The following is a 22361-nucleotide window of genomic DNA, read 5'->3' as shown; positions in this document are numbered from 1 at the left end:
TGTCCATTACCAGTCACTCCCTGTTTTTCCCCCTCTCCTCAGCTCTTAGTAACCACTAATCTGCTTTTTGTTTCTATGGGTTTGCCTATTTTGGATGTTTCATGTAGATGGAATCATGTAATATGTGGCCTTTTGTGTCTCGCTTCTGTTACTTAGCATTCTGTTTGCAAAGTTTATCTATATTATAGCAAGTGATCAGTAAACTCTTTTTATCACCAAATATTCCATGATCTGGGTATACCACATTTTGTTTATCCATTAAAAATTTGATGGGCATTTTGGCTACTGTGGATAATGCTGCTATGAACATTTGTGTACAAGTTTTGTGAGATTCTCCGTTTGATGAGATATCATGCTCATGTTTTCATTTGTAAAGTATAGTTTCCTTTAATTTTTTGAATATATTTATACTAGCTGATTTAAAGTCTGTGTCTGGGCTTTCTCCAGGAAAGTTTCTGTTGAGTGCTCCCTGCCCCCTCTCATGTATGGGCCTTACTTTCCTGTTTCTTTGCATGTCTCATAATTTTTGTTGGAAACCAGACCTTTTAAATAATATAATGTTGTGACTCTGGAAATCAGATACCTTCCTTTCCCTGGGGTTGTTGTTGCTACTTTTTATAGTTGCTTTGTGTGTTTTGTGACTTTCCTATATTCTTTGTCATATATGCCTATTGAAGTTTTCTTGGTTAGCTTAGTGGTCAGTTAATGATTGGATAGAGGTTTCCTTAAATGCCTTGAACCGTTAGGTCTCCCAGCCTTTGCCTGGGGAACTCTGTGTGTGTGTGTGTTGGTGCAAGCCTTCAGCACTCTGGCAGCTTAAAACTCTGCCTTAGCCTTCACTTCCTGCTTGCACAGAACCTCAGGGTCAGCTAGAGGTGAAGATTAGGGCCTTCTTGGATCTTTCCTGGACTTCACACAGCCCTGCACATACAAATGGTCTTCTAGAGTCTCAAGAATAGTTGGGGGGCTGGCACAGTGGTGCAGCGGTTAAGTTCACATGTTCCGCTTCTCGGTGGCCTGGGGTTCACTGGTTCGAATCCTGGGTGTGGACATGGTGCTGCTTGGCAAAAGCCATGCTGTGGTAGGTGTCCCATGTATAAAGTAGAGGAAGATGGGCATGTATGTTAGCTCAGGGCCAGTCTTCCTCAGCAAAAAGAGGAGGATTTGCAGTAGTAAGCTCAGGGCTAATCTTCCTTAAAAAAAAAAAGAATAGTTGGAGGTTTTCAGAGCCCCCTATGGATATTGCTTATATTTTCCTTTTAAGCTTTTGGTCAGTCTCTTATTTGCCCTAACTGTCGTTGCTGCCTTCGGCAGCCATGATATTAAACAGTTGCTTCTGACTGTTTCTAGCAGATCCCCTGAAGACAGGGCCAAGTGAGCTCTGGGTCAGTCAAATAAGGACAAGCTCTGAGAACAGGGCTTTTCCAAGGAGCTGCTAAACAGGCGAGATAGTGATACTTCTCTCAGGATAGGTCTCTTGAGAGGGCTCCAGATCCATTCTGTGCCCTCTAGTTGTGCTAGCTTGCTTGTTTTCACAGCTACTGTGGTTACGAGGCTGTTGGTTTTCAAGGCTACCTAGAAGCTAGGGAGGGGTGGGTGGGAATAAGGCAAGTTAAAAGGCCAGTTTGTTCTTCTTATCAAGATTCAATCATTTTTCTTGAATAAATGCTCCTTGGACTGTTGGAAGTTCTTGGTTAATTTTCAGAAGTCTGAAAAAGTTAATGACAGTTTTTGCCAGTTTTCTTGTTACTTTTATGGAAGAGCAGATTTTCAGAGAGGTCCTTACTCTGCCATTCTGAAATGGCTTATTTCAGTTTTATTTTTAAATAAAAGATATTACCCAAATATCTTCATATATAATTTCTAAGGTTTTCTATTTTCTAAGTTTAACTATTTTCCTGTTGTTTTCCTTAAATAGCCTATTCTGATCTCCTGTCAGGGAAAATTTCCTGGTCTCTGTCTATGATTTCTCTTTTAAATTCTCATTAGAAGGTGAAAGTAAAGGCGTGTATGTTGGGCTTCAGTGCTGCCTCACCAGCCTTGGGGTTTGTTGTCTTTCAGAAAGAAATAGTCATTTACCTTCTATTCAGCAGCTTTATGTATAGTCACTTAGCTTGGTGTATAAGTAACAAGTCAAGAATACTGTTTTTAATTTTTTTAACTATTTATTTAACTTATGAAGGAGAAACTTTTTTGTGGCCCAGTTAATGTTGGATACTTATTTAGAGCTGCTCACACCTCACAGTGAACTCTTTCACATTGTGGCAGCCTCTCCATTTTCATCATCCTTGTTGCTTCCTTCCTTTGCGCTCCTACGGCTGTTTGATCTTTCCATCACTGAGGGAGAGTTAGTCATTGTACTTCAGTTGGGAAAAACAGTAATTTAACATAAAGATCATGAACATATTTTTTTTTGTTTTGAAAGGAACTGAAATATGATGTTGGTGGAGGAGAACGGTTTGACTCTTTGACAGATCTCGTGGAGCATTACAAGAAGAATCCCATGGTAGAAACATTGGGCACAGTATTACAACTCAAGCAGGTGAGCATATTGGAAAGCTAAAGCTCCGTCTCCTTACAGAGTTAATAAAAATCCTAATATAGAATATTCCAAATATACGGAAGTAGAAGAGTATCATGAACCTCCATGTACCCATCACCCAGCTTCAGGTATGATCAGCTCATCAAATCTTGTTTAATTTATTACTCCACTCACTGCCCTCCTGCTGTGCTGTTTGGGAACAATTCCAGAAATCACATCATTTCCATGATTATCTCCATATGTATCTCTGAAAGGCCTTATTGGGTTTTTAAAGCAAGTTTTCACTGTCGATCCACCTGGGGTTACGTTTAGGTGATCACTCTTACTCACTTTGGAGTTACTGCTATTTCGAAGTTTGCTCTTATTATTACTTGGTGGCAAATTATGTCACCTCTCCAAATAATGTTGTGGTCTATTTATAAAGAAAAACAGCTTCGAATTCATATCAGCAGAGTAAAGTATGTGTGGAGATTGAAGAAAGATATATTTTCTGACAGAATAGAAAAGAAAGTGAAACTGTGTTTGCAAACTTTATTATGCATTGCCGTGTCCTGTGGCCTTCCTGTCCTTGCCTTTATGAATACCAGCGTAGAAGTCTTTTAGTTTTTTTTTTGCATTGACACTTTTTTCTGTAATACTTTCTTTGTTTCACACCAACTGCTGGACTTGATTAGCCCCTCAACACAACTCGTATCAATGCTGCGGAAATAGAAAGCCGGGTTCGAGAACTGAGCAAATTGGCTGAGACCACAGATAAAGTCAAACAAGGCTTTTGGGAAGAATTTGAGGTGAGTTACTAAAATAATTTTTACTAAATCCTATTTTTAATGGAAGAGAAGCTGGCCTTGTGCTCGGAATTGGACTGAAAGACTTGAATCCACGTCCTTTCTCAATCCGGCCGTTGATTGACGTGGAACAAGTAGCTGAGGGGCTTCTTTGAAATAGAAGGGCGTTGTGTTCTGGGAGCAGGGAGTTGGCAGTTAACAGTAAATGGGTGAGCCAATAGTTCCATTTGACTCTTGGTTTGGACTGCTGGCAAAAGCCCAGAAAAACAAAAGCATCTAATTCCTTTGGAAGATTTCCAGTATTGGCTGGGGTCTTTAGAAAGAATCTATAACCCCATTGCAGTGAGTAAGTGAAAGAGAAATATCTCATTGTGGTTTTAATTTAGGGCATGAAATTTATAACTTTGGGAAGTTAAGTGAACTGATTTCTTTCCTGAAACCAACTGGGTAGGAGAATGTCTCCAGTGACAATGTGCTGTGTTCCTGCTGCACTCTGGTATGTCACTTACCAATTCATAGGGTGATTCGTTCTCTCTCTTTTCATCCGTTTGAGGGAAAACTTCCTCAAAAACAAAGATTGTGCCATATTTACCTTTGTAGGTATCCCTAGGATGTGGCACAGTGCCTGGTACACTGCAGAAACTCCATAAATATTGGTTGAATTAGTATTTACATTTAGCTAATGTTTGTGTCATTTTATTTTTATTTTTAATTTTTTTATTATTTTTAAAAATTTATTTATTTTTTCATTTATTTGTTTATTTTTGGATATACATCATAATATATTTTGAATTCTGTGTAATTACATCATGTTCACCACCCGAAAACTAATTATAGTCCGTCCCCTCACATGTGAGCCTAATCACCCCTTTTGCCCTCCCTCCTCCCCCCGTGTCATTTTATTATTATTACTCTGTTTATGGGAGTGATTATCCCATACTTTTTATAGGACTTTAGAATTTACAGATTTTTGTGGAGTGAATGAATGAATGAATGAATGTGGCATTGGGTACAGATGGAGCAGTCACAGTCCTAGCTCAGCACTGCTGAGCAGGAACTTGAACTCAGGTTTATTCTTTCACACCAGGCATTTAGTCCCTAAGCACGGTGAGCAAGATAGACAGGGTTTCTCTCTTTAAGGAGCTTCTAGTAGAGGGGGGGAAGACAGTGATGAAAAGCATCAACAAAAAAGTGGTGATAAACATAATGAGTCAGAATTTTTAAATTTCAAGCTCACTGTTCTCTTCATTCTGTCCTGCTGGCCTAGATAGTATGAGGCAGCATTTCAACGTTCATTTAATTACATTCACTTAATTTCATTTAATCTTCAGAAAGCCTCCTGAGGTGAGATGGATAAGTACAGAAGTTTTAGAAAGCTTACATCAAAATTTGTATGAAAAACTGTTTTGAAAGCTTTTTATTATGCAAAATTTCAGATGTGTACAAAGGCTGAGATAATAATATAATCATAGCAGTATGCCTATCACCCAGCATTAACAATTGTTGATACACTGTCAGTCTTTTTTTTTTTTTTTTTTTTTGCTGAGAAAGATTTGCCCTGAGCTAACATCTCCTGCCAATCTTTCTGTTTTTTGTTTTTTTTTTAAATGTGAGCCACCGCCACAGCATGGCCACTGACAGAGGAGTGGGTGGGTCCACACCTGGGAACCAAACCTGGGCTGCCAAAGCGGAGTGCGTTGAACTTAACCACTAGGCTACTGGGGCTGACCCTGGCCAGTCTTCTTTAACTACGTCTCACTCACTCCCCCAGGCCTGGCTTATCTTGAAGCAAATCCAGATGTCATTTCATTTGTAACTATTTCATTTTAAAAAATTATAACCAAAATATCATTATCACACCTAAAATTAACAATAATTCTTTAATATTAACGCCTATCAGTCACTGTTCACATTTTCCTAATTGCCAAATCCACACACACACATATTTGCAGTTTGTTTGAATTGAGAAGTGCTTTTTTTATTTGATTATGAAAAAATTTTGAATGTATATGAAATAGATTTGTATAAAGAACTCCCATGTACTAGTATCAGTTTCATCAGTTGCCCCAGACATCATATTATTTTATTCATAAATATTTAAATATTTATAGAATCCTTAAAAAATTAACCAAAATACTACTACCACATCTAAAAAAAAGATAAAAATTCATTAAATATCCAGTCATTGTTCAGATTATGGCAGTTTTCTTTTTGTTTTTCTTAAAGATTTTATTTTTCCTTTTTCTCCCCAAAGCCCCCGGTACATAGTTGTGTATTTTTAGTTGTGGGTCCCTCTAGTTGTGGCATGTGGGACACTGCCTCAGCCTTGTTTGATGAGCGGTGCCATGTCTGCGTCCAGGATCCGAACCGGTGAAACCCCGGGCTGCCAAAGTGGAGCGCGTGAACTTAATTGCTCGGCCACGGGGCCAGCCCCTAGCAGTTGTCTTATAATTTAAAAAAATCGTTTGTTGTATCGTTATTCAGATAAGCTCCATATGTATTCCTCTTTTTTTTTTTTTTTTTTATTAATGTTATGATAGATTACAACCTTGTGAGATTTCAGTTGTACATTTTTGTTAGTCATGTTGTGGGTACACCACTTCCCCCTCTGTGCCCTCCCCCCACCCCCCCTTTTCCCTGGTAACCACCGATCAGATCTCCATATCAATATACTAAATTCCACCTATGAGTGGAGTCATATAGAGTTCGTCTTTGTCTGACTGGCTTATTTCGCTTAACATAATACCCTCGAGGTCCATCCACGTTGTTGTGAATGGGCCAATTTTGTCTTTTTTTATGGCTGAGTAGTATTCCATTGTGTATATATACCACATCTTCTTTATCCAATCATCAGTTTCTGGGCATGTAGGCTGGTTCCACGTCTTGGCTATTGTAAATAATGCTGCGATGAACATAGGGGTGCAACGGACTCTTGAGATTTCTGATATCAGGTATCTTAGGATAGATACCCAGTAATGGGATGGCTGGGTCATAGGGTATTTCTATTTTTAACTTTTTGAGAAATCTCCATACTGTTTTCCATAGTGGTTGTACCAGTTTGCATTCCCACCAACAGTGTATGAGGGTTCCTTTTTCTCCACAACCTCTCCAACATTTGTCACTCTTGGTTTTGGATGTTTTTGCCAATCTAACGGGTGTAAGGTGATATCTTAGTGTAGTTTTGATTTGCATTTCCCTGATGATTAGCGATGATGAACATCTTTTCATGTGTCTATTGGCCATATTCATATCTTCTTTTGAGAAATGTCTGTTCATGTCCTCTGCCCATTTTTTGATCGGGTTGTTTGTTTTTTTGCTGTTAAGCCGTGTGAGTTCTTTGTATATTATGGAGATTAACCCTTTGTCGGATAAGTGGCTTGTGAATATTTTTTCCCAATTAGTGAGCTGTTTTTTTGTTTCAATCCTGTTTTCCCTTGCCTTGAAGAAGCTCTTTAGTCTGATGAAGTCCCATTTGTTTATTCTTTCTATTGTTTCCCTCAACTGAGGAGTTACAGTGTCCGAAAAGATTCTTTTGAAACTGATGTCAAAGAGTGTACTGCCTATATTCTGTTCCAAAAGACTTATTGTCTCAGGCCTAATCTTTAGGTCTTTGATCCATTTTGAGTTTATTTTGGTGAGTGGTGAAAAAGACTGGTCAATTTTCAATCTTTTGCATGTGGCTGTCCAGTTTTCCCAGCACCATTTGTTGAAGAGACTTTCTTTTCTCCATTGTAGGCCCTCTGCTCCTTTGTCGAAGATTAGCTGTCCATAGATGTGTGGTTTTATCTCTGGGCTTTCAATTCTGTTCCATTGATCTGTGGACCTGTTTTTGTACCAGTACCATGCTGTTTTGATCACTGTAGCCATATGTATTCCTCTTTTAAAAATCTTAAATTTCTGGTGCCAGCCCTGTGGCTTAGTGGTTAAGTTCCTGCGCTCTGCTTCGGTGGCCCAGGGTTTCGCCGGTTCGGATCCTGGGTGCTGATATGGCACCTCTCGTCAGACGGTGCTGAGGCGGTGTCCCACACGCCACAACTAGAAGGACCCACAACTAAAATATACAACTATGTCCTGGGGGCCTTTGGGGAGAAGCAAAAAAAAAAAAAGATTGGCAACAGTTGTTAGCTCAGGTGCCAGTCTTTAAAAAAAAAGAAATCTTAAATTTCTCTTAATATTTTGCCTCCTCTTCTATCCTCTCTCTTTCCTTCTCCCTCTCCGTCTGTCTTAGTTCATTCTAGCTGCTGGAAATACCAGACTGGGTAGCTTATAAACAATAGAAATTTATTTCTTATGGTTCTGGAGGCTGGAATTCTGAGATTGGGGTGCCAGCATGGTCAGATGAGGGTCCCAGACTTCTCCTTGTGTCCTTGCTTGGTAGAAGGGGTGAGGGAGCTCTCTGAGGTCTCTTCTAGGGTACTAATCCCATTTATGAGTGCTCCACCCTTATGACCGGATCACCTCCCAAAGGCCCCATCTTCTAATACCATCACATTGGGCCTTAGGATTTCAACATAGGAATTTTGAAGGGATGCAAACATTGAGACCGCAGCACCCTCTCTGTTTTTGTTTTTGGTATTGGAGAAAGCAGCTGCTTTGTCTTGAAAGTTACTTATGATCTGGAGTTTGCTGTGTGTGTCAGGAGGTACTTATGTGTTGTTGTTTCTCTTTTTATTTTCTTAGGTGCCACTGATAATTATTGTCTTAATCCATTAATTCATAAGAGGTATTAAGATCGTGATATTCTAATTTATCATTCCTTCTTCCTTTATTAGATGGAATATTTCTATGAAAATAAGCTTTTTATCACCAAGGCAGGATAAATGCTTGATTCTTTCCTTTTTACTAAGCAGATTTCAAAATAGCATTTTCCCCAGTTTTTTTTTTTTTTTTTTGTATCAATATATACTCATGGATTTTTAGCACATTTGATGTGCTTCTATCTATGGCATTTGTTATCATTTTTATTCCTCAGATATTTTAGCTTTGGTCGTTGGGAGCCTCTGCAAGTTGACTTCTAATCCGTCTTATACAACTCTAGTAGTTTTTGCCAATTTCCTACTTTCTGGTGTGATAAGTTGTTACAGGATAATACATTTCCCATGTCAGAACTGGAATCAGTCATTTACCCCAGGAGTGAATTAGCTTCCCTCTCTCTGTCTCGTTTTCCTTCCTTTCTTCCTTCCTTCTCTTCCTTCCTTTTGTGGGAAGTGGTACTTAGAGACTCTAGTCTGGGAGCCAGAAGTGCTCATTGCTGCTAGGTTGCTTATTGCCTTCTCACTAGTTGCAGCTAGAAAAAATTGTTTTGAAATAAAATAAATTATGAGTTCAAATGATACTTCCAATTAAAATTCAGGACTTCAGGGTTTTTACTAGCATCATCCATCTTATCCCTGTATCTCCTTTCTCCTGTGCCAGAAATCCCACTTCTTGAAGCCATAATGTGATTACTTGTTTGCCTTATCCCACATTGCACACAAAACAGTCTCAGATTAATAATAATTCTGCTACTGTACTCATTTGTAATAGTTCTTCTCTCTGTGGTTATACACTAAGTGGGTATACAATTAGGTTATTTGTTTCATTTTATGTTTGGATTTTAGAAATTTCTATAAAATTTTATTTATAATTACGTAAACTATTGCCTTTGAGTCCAAAGTCAAATCTAAAAAGTATATTCAAAGAAGTCTACTTTCTATTTCTGTTCTTTTCCTCCCTATATTTGTAGCCATTTTTTAAAAAGTTGTAGTTTATCGTTACATTTTAAAAAGTGTAAGCAAATATATGTCTGTATTTTCATATTCCATTCTTTCATGGATAAATAGTAGCATAACTTTACACACTTTTTTCCAGCTTCGCTTTTTTCATTATCCTGGAGATCATTCCATAGCAGTATCTAGAGCCAGTCTTCATTGCTTTTTACTGCATAGTACTCCATTGTGTGGAAGTACCATAGTTTATTCAACCTATTGATGGGCATTTGGGTAGTTTCCAAATCTATTACAGAGGATACAATGAATGGCCTTGTGCACGCATCTTTTTCTATTTTTACTGTTGTTAATATTAACATTTTTCTCATGTTCCATGTTAAAAAAATGATGGTTGGTATTCATCTTTAATTTTTATTATATATTGCACATGATTCTGGTTAGTGTATTTAAAGTTTGCAAAATACTGCTTTTAATTAAAATTGAAAGATGTCAAACCATTTTGGTAAAGATAGATAGTGAGCTATTTTGTAATCTGGCCCCATTTTAATGTCACACTTCCTTTTAAAATGGTAGCTGAGGGAATCATTTGTATAGACCACTTTTCCTTTAAAGTGACTGTGAACTTTAAAAAAAATGATAGCAGTGAAGTGGGACTCTGGTGCTGTGGTGGCCTCTTTAACTCGGTTCACTTAGGGCAGTGCTGAGGGAAACACAGTCAGACCTTCCAAAGAGCCTGTTGCGGGAGGGATGTTTTCAGTATCCCATCGGTGAGGTCAAGAAGTGAGCTTAGAAGGTGCTCCTAGCCCGACTTTCTGGCCGTGGAAAAAGAGGGTCGAGTCTAAACGCTGGCCTGGTGGTTTTACTCTGAGCCGTCTCAAATTCAGGTCATCTTTTATGCATTATTAACAACTTAAAGGGGGGAAAATTTGAGTTGGCTTTCAGGGGAAATGGAGAAAACAAGATCACATCTGCGCCCTACGAGTTCTTTGTAGAGGTCAGGCTGAGAAATTGTCATGCCCTAAGTCAGGGCATTGACCTTCCATTTAAACTGAAGCTAGAGCTGAATGGCTGCTGCCTGCTTTCTAGGTCTCTTATGTGCCTGCTTCTCAAATCCAGTCATTTTAAAAACTTGCCCTTTAAGGTTGGGGCCGGGGGAATAGGGCTGAGAACAGAACAGACCATTAAAGGAATAAATTAGGTACATGGATGCAGATACTCATTATAATCTAAATCCTCTGAAACTGAAGTTTGATCCGCAGCAGCAGGGCATTATTATCGTCTTGACTGTACCTTAGTTGCTTCCTGGAAGGTGATAAATTTGGGATCAGTTTCCTCTTACAGTGTGCTCTGATGGTCTTTAAAATGAACTGGAGCTCTAAATTGCAGTGCCATTGGTAATGTAACTCTGACAACTATGTTTTGTTGGTCTGTGTGCCCAACTTCTGGTTGTCTGTAAAACTCTACGTGTCTTTGCAGGCATGTTTCCCCAGAAGACACTTATAAATTACTTTTGCTTTTGACACATCTTAAAATACGAAGTCTCTTGTGAAGCTCTTTGGTTTTTTGCTCCTGAAATAAATTCAGGTTGATGATTTTCTTCTAGGATATATTGTATGATGAAGACATTGCAAACCCAAGTCTTTGATCTTTGCTAGAGATTGCCCATTACTGATCTGTGTAAGCATCTTGTGTCTCCTGCATTTTTCTGTTCTTGAATATAAAGAGGAGAATAATATTTCTAGATTTGTTGAAACAATGTAAAGTTCTTCTTGAATGAGACCGACGCTAAACAAATGAAAGGCCGGTTATGATCCTGTTATTTGGTGCCTGCGATCGATGCACAGGTTACCTGAAACCTGAGCCAGCCCTGTGCATTGCAGCGAGATGCATGTTGCATGGCTGCGTTGACAGGGATTCGCCTTCTCTCCATGCCTGTTCCTCCCTTTGAGTCCTCTAGGCCTGAGCTGCCAGGGGCACTGTGGGCTGAGCCTGGGCACTGCCTCTGACGGCAGGACCCGAGTGGAGGATGAAAATCTTGTTTCTGACAGTCCTTCGGCCCCCACTCTTTTCCTTCATCCTCCTCCTCCATCTTGCTGCCCTCTCTGTATCCTGTATCCCTGGCTCCCCACACACCTGCTTTATCCTTCTTTTCCTTCAGCAGATTTCTCTACTTCTTGACTTACAAGCCTTACTTCTAGCCTCTCTTGGATAGTGAAACCAGCAACTTTCAGTCTTTGTACCGAAATCTCAGAGATTCCCATTGGCTCAGATGCCATCTATCTCTGGCCCAAGGACACGATCACATAGAACAAATATGTCTGCACGAACTACTCTGATTGCGGATAAATAGTTCTCACAGATGAGGATTGTAGGGAGTTGGTATACCCCCAAAATATCTGCCATGAGCAGTAGATGCTGGTGGCAGCAGTGATTCATTCATTCAGCAGATACTTATTAAGCACAGACTCTACGCTGGGCTCTGTTCTAGGTTCTGGGGATGTAGCAGAAACAAATCAAAGTCTTTATCCTCATGGAGCCTATAGTCAATTGGGAGAGACAGACAGTATGCAGAGAAACAGGTGAATATTCACTACGTGAGATGCGGACACGTGCTGTGGAGAAAATAAAGTAGGTTAAGGTAAAAAGCGTGTGCTGATGGGGGCATTACCATTTTACATAGGTCTCTTGGACAAGGTGGCTTTTGAATGGAAACCTGAAGGAAATAAGGGAGCAAGCCATGCAGATAATCTCAGGAGGAACATTCCAGGCAAAGGGAAGAGCAAGTGCAAAGGCCCTGAAGTGGGAACACACTTGGTGCGTTTCATGGTCAGCCAACAGTACTGGTGGAGAGTGGGCCAGAGGGAAATGGAGGTGGAGCGATGGTGGAGGAGTCAGATCAGGCAGGGCGTTGTGGGTCAGTGTACGGCCGTTGGCTCTTACTTGGAGGAAGATGGAAAATCTGTAGAGAGTTTTAAGCACAGGAGTGACATGATTGCTCTGACCTCTGCCTGGAGGACAGTCTGTAAGGGGGAAGACAGAAGAAGGGACGCCAGCAAGGAGGCAAGTTGCAGTAATCTGAGCAAAGAAATGCTCACGTCTTGGACCAGGGCCGCAGCAGTGGAGGTGGTTGGGTTTTCAAAATATTTTGTGGGTAGAATTGTCAGTCTTTGAAGGTAGAGTTGACAGATTGTGTGATAACATAGAGCTGAGGGAAGGAGAAGGTGAAAGTTTTTGGCTTGAGCAATCGGTAGGATGGCGTTACTGTTTGTTTAGATGGGGAAGACTGGCAGGAATGGGTTTGGGGCAGGTGATCAGCTTTCATGTTGAACATTTTAAAGTTTGGACTGCCTGTTAGACATCTAATGGGAATCTGCTTCTTCAGCTAATTCTGTGATGCCACGGGTGGGAACGTACTAGAATGCTCTTCCTTCCTCGCTTCCCTTTACTCACCTCTCCTCACTCTTCAGTTCCCAGCCTCAGGGTTGCTTTCTCAGGGCAACCTTCCTTCCCTCCCGTCCCCATGCCGAGACTGGTTCTTCCTGTTGTGTGTGCACATAGCAGTGAATCCTTTCCTTTTAGGTCCTTGGAATTCATGAATAATTTGTGTGGTTATTGGTTTAATGTTTGTCTCTTATACTCTGAATCCATAGAAGCAAATAACCTTACTAGGTCTGTTGGAATAAAGAGAGGTTTTGCTCAAATGAAACTGATGTGAACAGATAGAGAGAGACATTTTGATCCTGCTGTTTTAAATACGTCTGCTGTGTGTGCATCACCTGAGAAAATAACTCACACTGGTCCATGAACCCCGCAAGGACAGGTGTCCGTTTTGTTCACTGTATCCCCAGTATCTGGCAGAGAGCCTGGCACACACTAGGCACAAAATAGGCATTTGTGTTAAGTGTTGAATCTGAGCTGTTTTCAGTAACAAGAGAGGGTTGCATTGAATTCAGACCCTTTGCATATATTCAACAGAGAACAGCTTTCTGATGCTTAAAAATTATGGAGGAATGTTTGCTTTGAGCTATTCCTCTTTATTCTCATACACTTTTCATTTGGAGCCCCTGTTTGAGGCTTGGTGAATGTGTATTTTAGTCTTTGAGATCCCTGTACACACTTGCCCAAGAGGATCTAATTCAGGCTTGCAGTGATGAATTTCAGAAGGATTTTAGTTTTGAACTTTCTGTTTCTGATTAAAAAACAAACAAACCACAACACACACACACATTACACACACACACCAACCCCACATGCCACCTTATTAACTGGGGTTATTTTTTCCAGTGCCTGAAAGCTTGCTTTCCTTAATAATTTGATTTTCTTTTTAAACCCAGCCTCCTTCCATTACGCAAGCCTCTCCTCTCTGTTGTGGTCTGAAGCTGTTTTCAGCTTGCATGGGCATTGCAGTCACCTCACTGACAGCTACACAGCTCTCCTGAATTCCGCCAGCAGCTCTGCCAACCACTGTGTCTCCAGGAGAAGCTAGTGCCTGTCTTCAAACCCACAGTCCAGTTTGATTTCTTTGGAGTGATTATATCCTGCTCAGGGGAGCTATAAATTCTACTTTGAGATGGTTAGGTTTTACGGAAACAAGACTTTAACTGCGCCCCAAAGCTGTGTCTTGAATAATAATTTTTGCTGGTGATCTCTGTTGGAAATCTTCCCCTTGGTGACTAAGTCCTGCCACGTTGACAACAGCCCCCAACCAGGGCTCCAGCCTTGTGCTAAAAAATGTTCGAGGATGGCGGGCGTGAGCTGTAAGCAGGACTTTGCATCTAGGCCGGGCTCCCAGGAGCTTACTGGAAGGGCTGCTGCCTTCCCGTGGGCAGAGCATTGCAGTGCTCACAGCTTTTGTTCCACAGGCTCCATTCTTAGAAATGCCTTTGTCTCCTTTGCACTATTTCTCTTTCAGCATCGCTGTCTGTCTTTCTCATTCTTTTCCCCTCCCCTCCTTCAGAGTTGTTTTCATTTGCTGGAGCTGCTTGACATCTTTACAGAGAATTTAAGAACTGAAGTGTTTTAACATCTCTGCTTCACCTTTCTCCTCTGCCTTTAAACGACCTTGCTGCTTTCTGCGTCTGCCCTTGTTCTGTCTGCTTTATTGAGCGGGCCTGTGCTGCGGCCTGCATGTCTACTTAGCTCCTTCCTTCTTTAACCTTGGCATGTGACCTCCCCCCATACTCTGAAATAACGCTTTCAGGAGGCACCAGTGGCTTTCTTATTGTAACACAAATAGTCTTTTCTCCAGTCTCTTTCTTCCCTGTGCTGCTCTTGAGACAGCTGCCCAGCTCCTCACCCCACCGTTTCCTTGGTTTCTCTGACCTGCGGCCGCATGCGCCTGGGTTATTGCTTCTCCCCTTCCTTGGGCCTCTCTTGCTGTTCGTTGCCTTTTCTTCTCCTGACCACCCAGCTCTGGTGGTTCTCCAAGATGTGGTCTGGGCCCTCCGCTCCTCTTGCTTTAAATTTCCTCTTCCTTGGGGAGCACATCTGTTCTCATCCTAGTCGGATTACCCCTAAGTGTGTGTTGCCCTGAGCTCTGGTTTTGCCTTTTGAATTGTCCTTCCACGTTTCTCCTCGGCTGTCGTATCTCTTTACACTGGAGCAACCACCACAGGACCTCTTACTTTCCTCTTCAGACCGGATATCCGCTGCACTTCTCTGTCTCTGGTGGTCGTCCTGTTTATTCTTTGGCCCTGTAGGCTGGAGTCCTCAGAGCAGCCCTTCCCTCATCGTTCTCCTCTTTGTCCCATACCTTGTCATTCACCAAGCCCTGTTGATTTTTCTTTCCTAATGTCTTTCTGGTCTTAGAGGAAGGAAGGAAACTAACATTTATTGTCGACTCGGTGCTGCATGTTGGGTGAGGAAAGTCATCTTGTTGTGTCCCCAGATCTTGAGAGGTAGGTAGTTACCCCTGGATGTTCTGAGAGATCAAAGCACCTGCCCGTGACCACTCTCTGGGCAGCGGCAGAGACTGGAGTGTCACCAGTGCTGGGGGTGCAGTCTCTCGTCACCCCAGAAGACATGAGCTGCTCATTTAACTCTCTGCCTCTGACCATCCGTTCACCCTTCTTGCTAATTTGCTCTCAACATTTCTCCTGTCACTCCTCTGCTCAGAAACCTTCAGTGGCTCCCTATTTCCTACTAGAGACATAACATTTTCATTTTGGAGACATGGAAACTAAAGCCCAGAAGAAGTGAGAAAGTTGTCCCCAGGGATATGACTGGCAAATAGTTGGCTGTGATTTGAACTTCTGGGGACTTCTGACTCCAAGCCTACCATGCTGTGCATCTTTTCATCCAGCTCTTGAAGATTCTTCTGTCCAGTTCTTAAGGACCTCCATCGTTTTTCTAACTCTCCCCATCTAACCTCATTCCCACCACTTTCCAGCACGCAGCTTCCAGACTTGGCGGCCAGACTCCTTCACCCTCCCACTAACTCTGGCCTCTGAGCCACCTTTGCTTACGTTCCCTAACTTGCCGGGATGCCTTCCTTTCTTACTCGGACCTTGTAAACCCTTCACCTGCTTCAAGCGTCAGCTCCTCCCAGAAACCTGCTTCAGTTAGTTTTCATAGATCTCACTCCCTAAATTCCACACCAAGTAATTAATTACACACTTAATTATAGATTTATCTTGTACATTTGCTGCTGTTTCATGTGTTAGAGCCTGCTCTCCTCGAGGGACCAGGCCTTGTAAATTCATTTGTCTACTTATACTCCATCTTTTGGAGGAAGGAGGTGAGTTGGCTTACAGCAAGCCCCTGGAAGGGAACCAGGGCTTGGGTTGGTTCTGTCCCTTATAACGTGCTTTGTAAGTGCTCTCGATCAGCTGGGACTTTCTCTGGTGATGAGAGTCTCCAGCTGCCCCTTCCCGCCTGGGTGGTGCTGTGGCCTCGCTCAGAACGAGCTGCCCAGAACCTGCGCAGAGAAGTGGTGACGCCGGCTGTGCAGTGTGGCGTCAGGAAGTGGGGCTTTCACCTGCCTCTGGCGCCTGTTAACACCGCAGAGTTTGCAGGAAAGAGGACGGAATGAGAAATTGTGGTGCTTCTCTGCAGAGAGGAGAGATGCCTCCTGGGGGCAGGGCTGGTTGGATATCCTCCTGCCTCTTGCAGGCCTCAGTCTGGTTCTGGGGAGGAAGTTCCCCTAGCGGGTGGTAGCTGGTTATCTCAGGTGCAGTGGGGAGCCTTTCGGGCAGAGCGTGGCAAGTCATAACTTCTGAGTTCTTTTCATTTTCAGTCTCCCTCTAGATGTGTGGCAGCCTTCCACCGTGGGAAAAGAAATGTGTTTAGACAGCTTGGGCCGCAGGCACAGAGGAGAGTGGGCTAATGGGCACTGAGGAAGGAGCTGCGGGAGAGACACACTGTTAGTCATTATTAATCCGTGACAGCTGCCAGCCACTGGCAGTTAGCACTCAACTGTGCCTGGGAGATGCAGGGGCTCTGGGCCTGTCCTTTGTGGAAGACGTGAGGGCCCAAAGGCCTGTCTTGACTTCTGTGCTGTTCAAACCCCAAATGCACGTAGAAGAGGTGATTGGAAATCTAATGCAGGATGAGAGAAGCCTCTGGCTGACCTGAGTAGATATCTGGTTCAGCCAACATGCCATGGGTATTGAGGAGGATTTCCCTGGCCTGGAACTCTGAATTTAGTCTGGCTAAGTGTTTGTTCAGGTGTGAGATGATTTTTTGATGGTACCCTATTACAGTATTTTTTTAACCTTTTTTTAGCTTTATTGAGATATAATTGGCATATAGCATAATTAAGGTGTACAGCGTGTTAATTTTATACATGTGTATATTACAAAATTATTACACAGTAGGGTTGGTTAACAAGGTTTCTCTTTGTAACCCTTAGCCAATTCTTTGACGAGGCTTAGGAGGAAGTCTCAGTATAGTTCCAGTATGTCTTTAACATCTGCCTGCAACACCTGCCTGTGTCCCCTCTCTTACAAAGCCTCAGGCATGCTACAGTATCTTGGTAGAATTTGATAGTATTTCATTTTTATTATATTCCTTTTTCTGGTTATGTTCTATATATGGCAAGTGATATTGGTTTTCATCTGTGCTCGTAATATGAAGTTTCCTTTTGAAATACATTTTGTGAAGGAGAAAAAGAGGAAGTTAATATAGAAAGCAACTCATACAACAGGTGGTGTGCTGAGCTGGCAAAGCATCTTGAAGATGCCTTTCAAATGATTAAAGATTGTGACGTGCTGTTCTTGTATTTTGCCTACAGTGATTTTCCTTTATGTTGAAGTTCGCATCAACAGTATCAGAAAGGGATGCTAAATGTGGGGCCTGTGGTGCCCAGGCCATCACCGGTGACAGTCTGTGGTTTGTCTGTGCCACCCCACCCACTTCATTTGTCTGTTCGGCAAACACACTTTGAGTGCCCTCTGTGTGCATCATGCTGTGCTGGTTGCAGGCATAGCAGGGCAGTCCCTGCTGTCTGGTAGAGGAGTCAGATTGGAAAGACATAGCTGGGATTCAGTGCCACAAGCGTGCTCGTAGAGGGAGGTACTGCAGACAGTGCACTAAGTGTTGTGTGGCACGGGGAGGTCGTGCTCTGCATTGCTGAGTGGGTCAGGAAAGCTTCCCAGAGGAGGAAGTATTTGAAGTGGGTCTCAAGGAATAAATAAAACATAACTATTCATAGGCTCTTGAGGGAGAAAAAGGGAATTCTAGGCAGAGGGGATAGCATGCACAAGAGCATGAAAGCCTGAAGAAATATGGTGAGTTCAAGACCCTTATGTGTATTTTAGTATGGCTGGAGTATAGACATTGTGTCTCAAACTTGGATGTGCATTTTTTTTTTTAAGGATTTTGTTTTTTCCTTTTTCTCCCCAAAGCCCCCGGTACATAGTTGTATATTTTTAGTTGTGAGTCCTTTCTAGTTATGGCATGTGGGATGCTGCCTCAGCATGGCTTGATGAGCAGTGCCATGTCCGCGCCCAGGATCTAAACTGGCGAAACCCTGGGCCACCGAAGTGGAGTGCGCCAACTTAACTACTTGGCCACGGGGCCGGCCCCTTGGATGTGTATTTGATCGCTGGGAAATATTGTTGAAGTGCAGATTTTGGTTGAGTAGATCTGGGGCAGGACCTGAGGGTCTGTGTTTCTGCAGACCACATATGGTGTAGCTGGGTATGTAGCTCATGTAACCATAGTAATTTAATAGCAATAGCTAGCATCTTCTTCCATGCTTCCTTGTATTCCAGGTACATTTTTGCACTTTACATGTATCTCATTGAACTCTATGCCAGCCCTATGGGGTGGGTAGATAAATTAGGATTATCCCCACTTTACACTTGAGGAAACTGAGGCAGACAGGCTAGTAACTTGGCAAAGTGGAAGCCGAGGTTAGAGGCAGGCCTCCGTTAGCTCAGAGCTGAGAAGGCCCCATGGGTTGTTCTGAAAAGCTTGGACTTGATCTTGAAGGGAGAGGGAGAAATTGAAGGTAGTTCAACAGGGAGAGGCTGGATGAAATTTGCCTAAATTTTATAGAGATTGCTCTGGCCGTGCACCCCCCACGAGTGAAGCACCCACGAAGTTTGTTTCGTAAGTGAACACTCGAGTGCTTTGCTGTCAGGTTTGTTTTGAATCAAGCAGCTAATTATTTCCTAGCCGCCCCCCGCCCCATAGTAGCTTTTGTTGATGTTGTTGCTCCTCAGTTGGTTGATTTCTAAGTAGTTGTTCAGTTCATAGTGTTTGAACTTCTTTTTCAACCTCATCTTACTGTCTGAAAATCAAGATTGAACCTTCTTCCGAAGACAGCAATATTGCTCGGTGAGACTGGCTCAGAGTTCAAAGAAAATGCCGGCTCGGAGAAGGCTAATGGCTTCAATTACTTAATCTGAGCTCACTTAAAAAATCGGAATGCCCATTTCATTGTCAGAGTTCTACGGACATCGTACTTTATTTCTATCCAGGTTTCGGCTAGCTAAACACTTTGCTTATGAGCTGTGTGTCAAGGACGAATATTGCATTTTGAAACTGAGGGTCAAATCCAGTTTAAACTCGTGACTTTCATGCCTGTCTGTGAAATTCAGACAAGTGAAATGGAACTGTAACAGGGCTGCTGGGTTAGGAAATAGCGCCCGTCGCTCCTTGTAGGAATCTTCAAGGGTTCTTTCTAGTCTGCCTTTCTTAATTTGCCCATGTGTGATTTCCCATTACAAATTAGATTGTTTGAAACTAATGGTCCCTTGAAGAGGCACTGTTTGTAATTTTGAAAATGGATCTTACCCCTTGGAAATACTTCAGCCCGGCTTGTCCAGCTTCCTGCCTGTTCCGTAGCTGGTCATTTGCTCCACTTCCCCATGTCCCCTGTTCTGTTGGGGCTGGCCCCGCTGGGGCTCCCTGGCTTAGTCTCCTCATGCCCTGATCACGTTCCCACCCTCCTTTCCCTGCAGACGTGTCCTTCCTGACCGCTCACATTAGCTCGAGCATGTCTTCCTCACTCTGGCTGCGGAGAGCACAGGGCAGTGGGTGTCTGCGTAGACGCAGACTGGCTGCCTAGAGCAGTAACGTGAGTTCCTGGCATGGGAGGACTCTAACGCCATGCTAACGAAGCTTGCATGCCCACGATCCAGTGATACCCAAACCACTCTGCTATCCTCCAGCATCCAAATTTGAGAACTGACGTGTGGCTTGCTCTGGATTAAACAGGGGTATAAGTAGGCAGCTCATGAACTCCTCAAGAACACAGATCACATCTATTATTTGGTATACTCCACCAATGCTCATTGGCTTTCATTCTTTTTTTTTTTTTTTTTAAAGATTGGCACCTGAGCTAACAACTATTGCCAATCTTCCCCCCACCACCGCTTTTTCTCCCCCACTCCCCCCAGTACATAGTTGTGTATTTTTAGTTGTGGCATGTGGGACACTGCCTCAACGTGGCCTGATGAGTGGTGCCATGTCCGCGCCCAGGATCCTAACTGGTGAAACCCTGGGCCACCGAGGGCAGAGTGCGCGAACTTAACCACTCGGCCACGGGGCCAGCCCCCTGGCTTTCATTCTTAATAATTGTTATTTTAAAAGATTTGTCTTCTTATATTTGTTCATTGTAGAAAATTTAGGTTAAAAAAAGAGAGCGAGCGAAGAAAGGGCCTTCATAATCCTACTACCCTGAAAAAAAACTCCACATGACTTTTTGGTGTCTGTCCTTCCACCATTTCTTTGTACGTAGGCAGATGCAGACATGTGACTTAATGCCGACACGCCCTTGGGAAGTTTGACCTTCTTTTCACCTCACACTTACTCTGATCCTCTTTCCAAGGCGTTAGGTCTTCTCCAAGAACATCTTTGCAAATGGCCGCAGAACATTCTTTTGTATGAATGAACGATAGTGTTATTTAGGCAGCCCTTTCTTGTTGGAAATTTATGTTGTTTCCAATGTTTTTGCCACTGTTGATACAATATTAAGATGAGCATTTTTGTAGCTGTCGACTCTGAACATTTGCTAGGATAAATTCCTTAAAGCAGAAATGTTTAGCCAGGGTTTTTTTTGAAAGCTTTTGACGCATGATGAGATTTACTTTTGTTTCTCTCTAGACACTACAACAGCAGGAGTGCAAACTTCTCTACAGCCGAAAAGAGGGTCAGAGGCAAGAAAATAAAAACAAAAACAGATATAAAAACATCCTGCCCTGTAAGTATTGATATTCGGAAGCTCAGTAGTGATCGCTTGTGGAGACTTTGATTGCCAGGGTCCCTGTAACTTGTCCTGGGGGCCGTGTGCCTTCTCAGCAGATCGAGGCCTTAGCCTCTTTTAATGTTGAGGAGTCTGCAACATAATCAACTGTGGAGGGGACGGATGGCCTCGTTCACCGAGTTCCTATAATGCTGATTAGTGAGTAAAATTGCCACTAGAAGGTTTTGAGTCTGGTTGTTTCCTTCTGTTAATTTATTTTGTCTGCCTAAGCGTGATAATCTCACAGCTTGCCGTCTCCCAGGATCAGGCCATACCATGAGCCTCAGGGGTCCCAGGCTTGTGTCCTGTGCTACAGTACCCATCCCAAGGGTCTTGGGAAGCCCTGCCTCCTTTCTGGGACTCTGTTTCCTCATCTGGGGAACAGACAAGCTCCTCCTGAGGGCTCTTCCAACTGTTCTGCCCCCTGATGCCCTGAGCTCGAGATACTGGAGATGTGGGTACATACCTGCACTTTGCTCAGACGTGGATCTTGTGCTATTCATAAAGCTGCACCTCTTTAACATCCAGATGCTGCCAGGGAGAGCCCAAGTTGAACCGGAGGAAAAAGAGGCCCAGAAGGCTGTAGGCCTTGCACGAGGGCCCCTGAAATGGCGCTAAACGGTTGTCGTAGCTCATCTCTCCTGAGGGCTGACTCTGTGCCAGTCTCTTCGCATCCACAGCTCACTTAATCCATAGCCCATGCACACGAAGCAAGTGTTCTTATTATCCCTATTTTATAGACATATTAGCAGTGTCGCAAGTGGGAGTACGTGGGCCAGCTGGCACTGGAGTCCCCAGAGTCACTGCTCTTGGCACCATGCTCTCATGCAGGGGTCTTCAGCGTGGGCTATGCAAGGCAATCCACTGGGGGAAGGGACAGAACAGTTAGAATTTCTCTTTATTTATGTGCTGTATCTAAAGAAAAAAGGGAAAAGAAAAATTTAAACCTGATGTACAGGTTAATGGCAGTGCGTCCATGATGAATTTACCCAACTTAAAAACAAGGCTTGTTTGTATATATATGTGCGTGTATTTCAGTGTTCAAAAACCTGATTATTAAAGTTTATTGGGACACATGGTCAGATTTGGAGAGCATTGCTCTACTGTCTCATCAGGTCAGAGCCGTTCTGTCAGATATCGTGAACCCATCTGTGTGTGTGTGTGAGTGTCAAGCATCCTCTTTCTCTTTCTGGATACATATGTACACATGCATGGAATATATGGGTACCACATCTCTGTGGGTATTTGTAATGTGTGTAGATGAGGATGGGAGAAAGTGGAGGCATTTATAATCCTGAGAAAAGGCAATGAGGAATTTGAAGAGAATGAGTTTGAGCCACAGCATGGTCCTAATGACCTTGGGAAAGCCTCATTCTTTCTACGTGTAAGTTTTCATTTCTGCTCAGGAGGTCTAGTGGTACTCGTTAGTAGGATGTAGGGATGTGGGAAAAGATGAAGGGAACAATAGTACGCAGTATCTAAATAGAATATTATTGCCTTTTCCTTCCTTAAAGCTCCCAATGAGATGTTTTCTCCAATTAACATCTTATTTCTTTAAAGATGAGAAGTCTGAGGCAAAAAGAACATTGTTCTATTAAGGCATACAACTATATGACTAATTCCCATTGTAAAATATA

At 42.7% G+C, this 22361-nt stretch overlaps 1 protein-coding gene across 2 annotated transcripts in view; it reads left to right on the top strand.

The window, feature by feature from the left end:
* The window catches only part of PTPN11 (protein tyrosine phosphatase non-receptor type 11), an 86623-nt gene that overhangs the window by 33615 nt on the left and 30647 nt on the right, over positions 1–22361 (top strand). For both annotated transcript variants that reach the window (XM_023647128.2, XM_070275464.1), the window contains exons 5-7: positions 2426–2542; positions 3217–3330; positions 20586–20682. In XM_023647128.2, the coding sequence (XP_023502896.1) occupies positions 2426–2542; positions 3217–3330; positions 20586–20682 (328 nt within the window). The remainder of the gene's footprint in view (positions 1–2425; positions 2543–3216; positions 3331–20585; positions 20683–22361) is intronic.

This window comes from Equus caballus, chromosome 8 (assembly GCF_041296265.1).
Source record: "Equus caballus isolate H_3958 breed thoroughbred chromosome 8, TB-T2T, whole genome shotgun sequence".
In the NCBI taxonomy this organism is placed as follows: domain Eukaryota; kingdom Metazoa; phylum Chordata; class Mammalia; order Perissodactyla; family Equidae; genus Equus; species Equus caballus.
Note: the sequence above shows the minus strand (reverse complement) of the source record. Positions and strands in the feature narration are given on the sequence as shown.